This window comes from Cladophialophora psammophila (genome assembly GCF_000585535.1).
Source record: "Cladophialophora psammophila CBS 110553 chromosome Unknown aczJe-supercont1.1, whole genome shotgun sequence".
Classification (NCBI taxonomy): domain Eukaryota; kingdom Fungi; phylum Ascomycota; class Eurotiomycetes; order Chaetothyriales; family Herpotrichiellaceae; genus Cladophialophora; species Cladophialophora psammophila.
The window spans coordinates 1,142,788-1,153,889 of record NW_006912922.1 but is presented as its reverse complement, the minus strand read 5'-3'; the positions used below and the strand labels follow the sequence as shown (position 1 = coordinate 1,153,889).

At 50.1% G+C, this 11,102-nt stretch overlaps 3 protein-coding genes across 3 annotated transcripts; all 3 read left to right on the top strand.

Moving 5' to 3' along the window:
• Window positions 1–2,308: 2,308 nt before the first annotated feature.
• A1O5_00404 (uncharacterized protein) lies at window positions 2,309–3,657 on the top strand (the record flags this gene model as incomplete). The annotated part of the gene is made up of 2 exons (XM_007741023.1): window positions 2,309–2,721; window positions 2,772–3,657. The coding sequence occupies 2 exons, from the start codon at window positions 2,309–2,311 to the stop codon at window positions 3,655–3,657; spliced, it is 1,299 nt and encodes a 432-aa protein (XP_007739213.1).
• Window positions 3,658–6,449: 2,792 nt separating this feature from the next.
• Window positions 6,450–7,514, top strand: A1O5_00403 (uncharacterized protein; the record flags this gene model as incomplete). The annotated part of the gene is made up of 1 exon (XM_007741022.1): window positions 6,450–7,514. The coding sequence occupies one exon, from the start codon at window positions 6,450–6,452 to the stop codon at window positions 7,512–7,514; it is 1,065 nt and encodes a 354-aa protein (XP_007739212.1).
• A 672-nt stretch (window positions 7,515–8,186) lies between these two features.
• A1O5_00402 (uncharacterized protein) lies at window positions 8,187–9,146 on the top strand (the record flags this gene model as incomplete). The annotated part of the gene is made up of 1 exon (XM_007741021.1): window positions 8,187–9,146. The coding sequence occupies one exon, from the start codon at window positions 8,187–8,189 to the stop codon at window positions 9,144–9,146; it is 960 nt and encodes a 319-aa protein (XP_007739211.1).
• Window positions 9,147–11,102: the final 1,956 nt, after the last annotated feature.

Below are 11,102 nucleotides of genomic sequence, written 5' to 3'. Positions count from 1 at the left end.
TTCCGCCAGAGGAAACACTCGCCCGACTGGAGGCATCATTCTTCGATTCCTTCGAACAGCATGTATTCCTCCATTCAGTACGCATCTCAAATTGGTGCTCAGGACGACAGCCTTTGTACTTCCAGGTTGCGTTAGCGTGCCTTGGTTCCATAACTTCTACAAGCTCGATCAGCGACATCGTGGCACCGGGAACGTCTCGCGCCGAACTCGCTGCTGGGTTGTTCATTGCTGGCGTGAATATATGGATTGTGATGCTGGAAGTTGATAACCGAGAAAGCCGGCTGTGTGAGGCAGTGATTGCGGTAAGAATTTGCCAATAAAAAGGCAACGAATGCTGACCCTGGCAAACTTAGGCGGCACTGCTGTGCACTTATGGTACACTGTCAGCGGATTCTAAGTATCGTGAAAATGTGTCAGGCATCTTATGCAACTTAGCCACAGTATGTTCTGTAGTTTCTTTTCTTGATAAAAGTATCCACTGACGACGGAAGATGTCTAGGCGTACACATTTAATTGACGGCTATTCGCCAGTTTACGCTTCTACACAATTGCCGGAGAAAGCCTTTGGAATCAAGAGGTGAGGCCTGCCATATACAATTCTTTCGCCCAGCTGACCGTTTGTAGTTCTCTTGTCGGCTATTTGATATTGATTGATACTATGCACGCAGTACATTGCCAGCCAATGCCGAACTTCTCGACGAGTGAGCTGTATATTAGAATGCCCACTTCTAATCACCATTTTCGAGCAGTCTACAACTCTATGATTCACGGTTACACTTTGCCAGCCGATGTCAAGAGCGGTGAAGATGCTCTTCTTCTACTGGTGGCACTGTTGAGTGACATAATCTACATGCAGCACTGCCATTGTTCAGTGCCTGGGTACCATGATGGAGAAGTCACTGGCGTGCCTTTGCGAAACCCATTCATACCACTGTCCGTGCAGGGTGAGCGCTGCCGTCTGACCGCTGACATGTCAGCCGCCCTTTCGCGATGGGAGCGGCAGTTCAAGCACCAAATCGGGAAGGACATCCTTGCATTGTACTACTTTGCCCATCTACGGTTGACATGCCTTGGCCTCGGAGATCTCAATTATGCAGCAATGTCGGGGTGTAACAGCAGCTCTATCAAAATTATCGAAATTCCAGACAAAGCACTAGATCTTGCATGGCTCATCCTCGAGCAATGCCATCGGCTTCGAGAAGACCAGAGGGTGGCGATATGGCTTCCTATCGTTTTGTTTCAATCGGCGCTGGTCGTCTGGCAGAAATTGAAATCTCCGACCCCCCACCGCAAGTATGGAACATTAAGCGTTCTCCATGCTTTCAGTAACGAGATTGCCAAATTGCCTTGGTCATGTTGTGGGGAGATGACAGAGATACTCGACAAGCTCACCGAAAGCTAGGCTTCCCCAGAAATAGTCATACGGGACGGCACGCCACCATTGCCTGAGCACTTCCCAGCGATCAAACTAAGCACGCTGTGGCACAAGGATGTCGAGATTGATCAAAACCATATCTGTCAAGTTCTGAATTTGTTCTCAAGTCGGCAGTGGTGGTGCGATTTGATCGAGTGATAAATGGAGGAGGTCAGCCTACGAACAGACTGCATTGAGCAAAGTGCCGACGACTCAAAAGCCTGTTTCGCTATCGTCCAGTGAGCTGGCCATGGTGAATGGGCACAGCGAGATAGGAGTGCAAGTATTGGTCGTTGATTTGCGTACGAGGCAGTGGGCTTGGGCGTCGACCCACGAGGGAACACACAAGGGTTGGTGCTGCGAAGGGGATGGGAAGACACCGTGAGAACTGGCCATGCTCAACCAGCATGAGGCCTAAATGAGACAGAGAACGAGAGATCGTGGCAGGCGGGCAAGGATACACAATTTCAACGAGTCCTTTACTTAGCCCTGTTACAATCTATCATGTCCTCCATTGAGGCACAGCTTTACTCATCTTTTCATGGTAAGTTGTGCCAGTATGCGGGGCATCACGTGGGCGACATCCGCCGACGTTTTACCGAGATCGGGCGATCTTCCGGAACTACCCCGCCCAGCCCACCTTTCCAATTTTATCAACTTTAACAAGATAAGCGCCCAAGAGTGCCACATATATTAAGCTGGCAATCTACTTCGTCTCAGGCATCCACCTCTCAAATGACTTCGTCTTCTCCTGACCTCTTTTGACCATCATGTAGCCGCGCGCTATCGAGAGATTGGCACACATATATATATATATATATATTGAGTTCTCAGTACCTTCAGCTTCCCTTTCTAATTTTTTTGGAGTTCGCAGCACCCTTTCTTGCCCTTACTATGGCGGAACCTATAGGCCTGGCATCTGGCGTTCTAACCTTGACGGTTTTCACTCTTCAGTCGACAAAGACCCTCTATGAAGTTGTGGACAGCTTTCGAAACAACAGCAGAAACATCCGAGAACTCAAACAAGAACTTGAGGCGCTAGAAGCTGTGCTTAGTTCTCTAAACAATATCCAAAGCGACGAGCAAATCGATCTGTCAGCCTTGAAGTTGCCCCTCCTTCGATGTGGTCAGGCATGTCGAGACTTCGCAGACATCATTGAGAAGTGTACAGCCCGTTCCAACGGGGATAAATCTAGCTTCCGTGACTGGGTCATGTTGACGTACCGAGGCAAAGATATTGTCGGGTTTAAGAACATCATCGGGGCGTACAAATCAACTATTACAATTGCACTTGCAGATGTAAATATGTGAGTTTGTGGTCGTCTGCTAGGCCTCCTGCCAACGGCTAATTCTGCAGACGGCACACCATGGTGACTAGTCAGCTCCTTCGCGAGTACAAGGAGATGATCGATAACACCACCTCGGATCTCCAAGAAATTCTGGAACAGACTAACAACGAACTGGCTCAATCTCCGGTGCAGGGAGAAGCATCATCTCTGAGCAGTGCCGATAACCTTAATCAATCCGTCGTTGAAGAGGAGAGAGCAAATATCGAATATTGCCTCAGCGTGTGTAAACAGGTCGCAAACCACTTGGCACAAGTCCAGGCGGAGATCTTTACGACTGCTTCCATCCGCGAGGTCGCCAATGATCGGAGTCTTCCCCAGACGCGGCAAAGCCTAGCCCGTCGGATTACAAGCGAAAAGTTGCGTGATTGCAGGACTGGGATTCGGTTCACGATGTCTGAACTCCAGCTGCGTCTGCAGGACGCCGACCATCGACTTCAGAGGCTATTGCACCCTACTCAGCGTGAGAGAGGTGTGGGGGGAGATATCCCTCACACCCAAGAAGTGTTCGAAGACCTTGAAACCATCAGACAATGCCTTTCTATCTGTGATGAGGCTACAGAGGAACTCGCAAGGGACCGAATAAATGTGTTTGAAGATGTCCGCATGACCGACGATGGCCAACAAGTCATTGTAGCGACTCTGGGAGATCTAATTTCAGCCAGAAAGGTCTCGGCTGGGGCAAGGTCGAAGCAGTGGTTAGGCCAAATGTCGGACGCCTCGCTTCAACAGATTTCCAGAGACAGTTTCTCGAATGGAGATATTACTGCAACCAAGGACCTCCCCACCGTTGTTCCCGGCAGCGATATACTGCAGGATGTTACCACGGAAAAATTATCAGGGATCGGACATCATCGATTTGAAGGCCGACACGGAGCAGGACGCCCACTAGGATAGACTGTATCTCTCAACGCCGTGAAATCTACGAGATGTTTGTACGCATTGACACCGTGACAGGGGACAGGTGAAGGTTGTGATGATCTTCGACACATTCTAGCAGAGTAGCATTCTTTGTTTCCTCATTTTCAAGGTCTTTCAATCGCTGCTCGCAGGCAACATGTTGTGCTGCTAAAAGGATTGGAGATTGGAGTCTAGAATAATAGAGTCAAGCCACGGCAGCCGTCTAGAGATGAACCTGGCTGGACCAAAAATCAGTCGAGCGAATCCGCTTGTGCTCAGGAGGATCCCAAGTAGCATGACTAATGGTTTGCTCCGTTGTCGATAGAATATCGCTGCGTACGTCTTCAGCTGCCTATCTCCAGTCAACTACGTCCGCCTCTGCAGCACACCTCGCTGCTTGCAACAGCTGAGAGAGCGACGGTCGCCAGATATTCCCTTGGCGGCTTGCAACAGTTCCTCGTATCGTCAGTTTACAGGATTACTGTCCTAAATTGTCTCCCGACATCTTACCATGACTCTCATTTTCTCTCAAGTTTATTACTACTTGTAGCAGACCTCGCCCTGATTCGTCGTTTTGGACAGAGCTTGGACGAAAGAACCGCACGAAGAGCGATCACCTCTCTGCAGGCGCCTAAAGTTTGGCCAGACAAATCATGGCTTGCCACTTGTTGTGTCTCGTGTTGCTTTGCATTCCCATTTGAAATGCCATTGGTTCCTTATTGCAAACCCTGTACTTGTAAAACACAAGGAGGACAAGGGATGTTTGTGTTGGGCTAAGTAGAACTGTTGTGGTTCCTCTTCCGTATGCCCCCTGTGACTGTTCTCGCTTTAAGTGTTGTTTTGCACGTCAGAGCCTCGTTTGACGCCAGGAGCTCTTAGCATTGTCCAGTGGCTGGCACTGTCGACTAGGGCCAGTGGGAATTCATCTTGATGTCCATTTTTTCAGGCCAGAGATTGGGAGATTCGACTTTCCACAATCCCACATGAAGAGGGCGCGGCAAGAACGACAATTGAAGAGACTCCCAGGTCATAGCATTCCGCGCCCACTGCAGTATCGCGGCTCTTCGACAGAATTCTTAACCAAAATACTGGTGGACAGCTCTCACAGCCGAATTGTCAGGTGATTTCCACAGCACCTCTGTGGACAAAAAAGGACGCTCCCAGCTACCTGCAGCTCGGTGCTGTTACTATATCTTCCTGGTTAGAAGAGACCAAACTGGGGGGCGGAAATCATGAAGCTAGGCTGTTCTTTTGGTGCAGTCCTCTTCTCCAGGAAACTATGGCCCTGGCTGATGGTCTATCCGCGTAGCATCGCCGCAGCGATCAGTCAGAAACCCTTGGATTTGATGTACAAACTGAGACTTAGATACGCAACAAAGGGAGATCGCAGTCTGCAGAGCTGGCGCTATTAACGCTCGACAAGAATTTCCTTTCATAAATTGTCCTTGGATCTCAGGTGACTACCAGTGACCGACATCATCTAATGTCCACAGGCCACAGCCAAGCCAGAATCGCTTCATCTTGGGTGTGCAGCATCTTCGCATTTCGTTCCCCGCCCGTCAGCACTTCCGACCAATTCACATCTCTGTTTCTCCGCGATCAAGTTGACGTTCCCGATGTCACGTCGACGGGCTTCTTGAAGATGCCGTAGAACCCCACTGTCCGCATCTATTGAGTCCAGATATTATCTGAATCCGGCTCAACACCAGATTCACGAGTTGTCTCTGGATGAGATTGGACGTCTGTGTCACCACAACCAACCCCTCTGCTGCCTCAAAGGCAACGAGAAGGCTACGGAGCGACTGCAATTCAGCAACAGCCATCCTCGTTTTCGTTGCCCCAAGGGGCGCAAACCCCGGAATTTGGTCTGATTTTGAACGGTGCTCTTCAGTCGGGGATTGCGGCGGAATGTGGTCCAAAGGAATGTCATTGATGCCTGCCATCAGTGACCAGGTCTTACGTTTACCATGAGTTAATATATACAGCAGGCTCACTTGGAAATTTCGACGTTTGGGTATATCAACAAAATCTCCCTTTCCCATCAAACGCAGCGGCCGTCAACAACTACCAATGACCCTCTCTCCTTCGAAGTCGCAAATATGCCGGCCGTTATTGTCGTAGAGTACGACTCTGCATGGCCAGCTCACCTTCAAGAAATATCTCAGATGCTCAGATGCTATCTTTCCCGCTGTGAAATGAAATTCACATCCATTGAACATGTTAGCAGCACAAAGTGACCCGGATGAGCAAGGTGAGGTCACGTGTGATCACCAGCGACTCCCGAGTCTCTTGCCGCAAGCGCGAAGCCAGTCAGCACCAGTCAGTCAGCAGCAGTAGTTCATGAAGCATGGGTCAGCATCCTATATGGAATTCATCCGAGGGTCTAGATTTGAGCTCTTGTGGCCATCCTATGCACCGTCTGGCACCCCAGTATCTCTCTTGCGATATTCTTTCCTATGGCCTCTCAAAAGCCTCTTGTGCGCTTCCACTTTGTCGATGAGAATGATCCCGAGAAGCGACACAAATCTCGGGCGCATCTCGCAAGAGAGCTCCATCGGATGAAGCGCCAGCGTTGGAGAGTCAGTCCCTCCCACCGGTCCATTTCTCAGGGTAGTTTTGGGTTTGACGAATTCAAATGGCCAGTCGACGTCGTGGTCAGAACAGCCTGTCCACCAACAGTCGATATCCCTCGAGATCTAACGGCTTCGGAAAAGTGTCTCTTACATCACTGTATGCTCCCCAAAACGTTTCCGCTACCTATAACTAAAAGCCATGCAGATGCAACCGTGATGCCGGAACTATACAAAGCCCGTTGGAGACATATCGGGGATGCGATAGCAGTGAGAGACTTGTTCCAGCTATACTGCCGCGACGAAGTATCTTTTCAAGCCATGATGTTCGATGCAGCAACTCATCGGTCAGCCCTCCAGGGTAAACCCGCTCCACTCGAATACGAAAATCGTCTTGTGCGAGCTGTCAGGTCCAACCTCCACACGCTCAATACAGGCATCATTGTTGCCACCGCCGTTCTCTGCAACCTCAAACGCATGGAAGGGTCGCACAGTCTCTCGCACTGGGTAGCGCTCAAAGAGATGATCACGTTACACGGCGGATTATCTTCGTTCACAGGCGACCATATCATGTTTACAAAGGTCGTGTGGACCTTCGTTGCCCTGCCTGGACCTCTGACAGGATTCGACTTTGCCCCAGATTTGGAAGATGGGCTAAGGGACCTCAACGATTTACTTCGAAGTCGTCAGAAGGCCATTGTCGATCTGTTGCCTACTTCAGAGGAAGAGATGGACCGCTTGTCTGACTTGAGGAGGATCAAGGTGTTCCGATCGTCGAAATTAAGAAATCTGCTTCAGACACCATCCTCGGAACATCCAACGGAACGTAATTGTCGCCTAGCGGTCATCTTATTTCTCGCATCGGCACTAATGCTCCACGGAGACTTTGATCCGGCCACTGATTCTTGTATCGAGGCCATCAGCCAACACCTAGAAGAAGCCCGAGATGATGCATCAGTCTCACCGGTCCATTTGTTGTGGTTTGTGGTTCGACTGAGTGTCTCGGCATCGATCGGTGAGAGGTATGCTCAGATCTGGACCGGGGTCATACGGATTTTGACAGCACTCCATCGGTTGAAGCCTTTAGTACAAGATAACGCAGAGAGACTTCTGTTTGCTTCACTAGAAATCCCAGAGAGCTGCGGGGAGATACCAGCTACGTACGGGCTAGATGGAGAACTACAAATTGACGCAGAACCATTGCGCCAGGACGTGCACGATCGATCTGTCCCCGCGGAATGCTTTTGCGAGCTGCTTTGGTTCACGGCGCCTCCAAATGAATAGCGTCAACCTGCTGTTGCAAGACCCAAGCATTCTCGCTATGTCTTTGCAGATGCAGGTGCGGATACGGCTACCGGTCCCCCTCCACTGGTCCTGCCATCTGATGATGCATATACAGAGCGAGATGCTACTCCATTCACATCCGTAAGGGGCTCCTTCTGCGCACATTCGAGCCCTTGCTTTTGGCCAACCAAACGAATCAATCCTGCGCACATGTAGCTGGTCATCAGCGCCCAACCGCTCGAGACAGTCTGATTCCTCAAGACGGAGCATTGGGTCGACCATGAGAGCCCGCGCTCCGTGGCCGAACGGCGTTATGGAGTGGAACCGGGACACCAGGCGAGATTGCCGCCGACGTGGGAGTTCTAGCTTCATAAATAGACAATACAGATCGGGTTCTCGGACATACCGAGTACGGCGTGGTTTATTGGTTGCATAAGCGAGCAAGTGATTGATTGGTGGCCCCAATTTAGTTTCCTACCTCGCCCCTTCCTTGCCCTGCCTCAGCCTCACCACGGCAAACATCCCCGAAGACTATCTTATTGTGATCAGTTCTGCCATCCTGCTGTTCCTGTCATTGACGAGACAGACACGACCAGGACTGGACGCTTCAGTGTGCTTTAATTTGTTCATCTAGACGACCTCGACCACCATTTTTGCGTCGCATCTCCTCAAATGTCAAAAGGGGCTTCAGCCTTGCGCGAGGCGAGTTCCGAACTTAATAACACCTCTCTATCGACCACCTCCACACAAGACTTAAACCCTGCATCACAAGAGGTGAGCAAGGCTCTCGAAGGACTATATCTGGGCTCTGCTTTTAGGATCATCAAATTTCTCCGAACCGAGAACCACGGAGACGTCTATTTGCTCGTCGGCAATCTCGATTCCGAACGGACGAAGAAATGTTATTATGTGGCCAAAGCCATCGACTTTGGAGGAAGTTGTGCGTCGAAATTGCAAGCGCACAGGCAGAAGCACCTGAAAAGATTGAAAGCGTCATCTTCCTTTGTATGTGTGGTTGAAGAGCATGGCTTAAAGTGGATGATTCGGAACTCTGAAGAACGATGCGCTCCCGTTATTGGTGTCGCATCTGGGCCTGAGTTCGTGGAGCTTGATAGGATAAGATCCGGTGGTCCCCTTCCCGTAAATGTGGATCTGGCAAGTGAATCACACTTCACGGATATTGGGGCGAACGACGACGACTCGGCGAGCCAAGCAAGCCGTCAATGTTCCAAGACCGACGTCGATCTTCCGCCTGATGGAACCCGCGATGGGTATTCCATCCCAGAGTCGTATACGACCAAAGATGAATCACAACCCGCACTGGACGAAGGCGACAACATTGTGGTCAATCAAAAAGTACAGCAGCAGCCCGATGTTTTCGAATGCGCGGGCGACGCGTCAGTGCCAGCAGCTGCTGCAGATGCAGGTAGAGACAGCAGCGAAGGAATCGCGTCGGATGAAGACACCACCAGCCAAGAGCAAAGGAGAGAAGTACGGAAACAAACGGGGAAATCTCAATGGAGGAAAATCCAAAGGGAGAAGCGCCGGATGAATAAATTGGAGTGCGTGGCGAGCCTGAGATCCATCTTGCAGCCTCGAACAGCGCCGGTCCAGTTGCTGATCCCGAGATGAGAACGCAGGCGGATGTCTAGATTTCTGACGACGTTGGAACCCACGATGGAAGGCCACAGAATCTACTTCGCCGGCTCTTTGACAAAGAATTGTGCCGTAAAAGGAAATTGCGGTTTAGGATTTTCATAACCTGAGATTTTGGAAAATTCCTAAGAGACCATCCACACTCTCTCAAGTTTTGCTCGCTAAGCATACCACATCCACAGCGCCCCGGATCGTCTTTACGACATTGGATCTACTAGATCCGGGAGCCGAAAAATGTACTATTTACGAACTATTTAAGAGTTGGCCAAAGATTAGGTGGTTGGAGCTCCCTTGGTAAGACTTGATTTAAACTAGCCCTATTTCTAGTTGCGGACCTCGTAAGTTAATTAAGTATCTTACCGCGATTTCTAAGCCTGTGTAAACCGTGTCTATATGGTATACACACCGTTCCGCACAATGACACCGTAGCCTTTCATCATTGATAAAGAGGTAGTTCCTAAATGATTACGGTTTCAACGTGATTACGTATTATGTAGGGTACAGTTTTATTAGATTATACAGTATTTAAAGGAATACACACTATTGGCGGAATACGTACTATACAAAATTACGGTTCTATCAAGAGGTACCGGATCAAATATGACATATAATAGAAAAATGACCGTAGTCTTGCCGTCGCTGGTCGCACTGGGGTAGTTATAAGACTATCCGACCTGTTGACCGGCATTTGGCGACATCCGGGGTGGAAACTGAGACTGAACTGTCAGGGATTGGATTGTCTACAAGAGGGCGAGATTAACTGACTATATACCGGTGTCCTGAAGGCAACCAAGGAGGAGGTTGGCCTTCTGATATTTCGACATGAACTTGTTGGAATTTGCCTCCTTGATGAAATAGATGAACGAGATAGCTATGATCTGGCAATCAGCTGGGTATATTTCTCTCCTACTAATGCCTTTAATCATGACAGCGCTGGAAGATAGGACAAAGAATAGAGCAACGAGAAACGATCATCCGCATATGATGCCCTGCCACCACGTCCCGGTGATCCATACTCCGGAGGTACGTGCCCAACACTCGAACAACGAAATCAGTGAACCCTCGTCTCAAATCCCAATACGTCATCCCAACTCCTAATCAGTCAATCCCAAATCCCAATCAGCGCAAACTAAACCCAACACTCCGTCGCCAGACTTGATTGGTAGCGTTGGCAGTTCTTACCGTGCCGTATGAGATGGTCCCTCCGCTTGTAGGATTTCCCGCATGCACACCTGAAAGAGTCCGGAGCCCGAGATGAAGTGGCATGAACTGTCCTCAAGTGACGTTCGAGCGTTCGCCGATCGTTCTTCAGAAGGACTTCACAGCCTTGGAAGCCACACTTTTGGCTCGTATGTTTTGCTAGATGTTCCCTGTATCTGTCAGAGCTCAAATGCCATCATGATGGGGTTGAATTGCTCACCGGAAATGTTGAGCCTGGATATGGCCCGAGCCGTAACGCTGGTCGCAATGCGGACATCTGAGAAAGGAGGACGCAGTAATGCTGGCCGTTGGTAGGAGTTGCGGGTCGCCTTCGACTCGTTTGGGCCCGTGCAATGACAGGCTGGAGGGGAAATCCACTACAACTTCAGCAGACTCGAGGCGACCCCTTGATGGGGTTTGAGAGTAGCCACCAACTCCACCGGGCTGCTGGGCCGGTACATTGGAGAGGGAAGTCTCTCTGCTTCCACTGTGGGACGTGATGGAGGAGGGCGTCGGTGCAAAGTCGGTCCCGGAACTGCTAGGGGATTTGTTCTGGCAAACGATTGCTGATCCAGGAAGATCACAAAGACACTCGATTCCGGGAACAGCTTGGCAAGTCATACAAGGATCGTGAACAAGGAACTTCTGATCGATGAACTCTTCGAAGGCCCTGAAGAATTCATGGTCGTCGGCTACACTCTGTGCAAGATAACCGTGGCCTGGAGCCGCAAG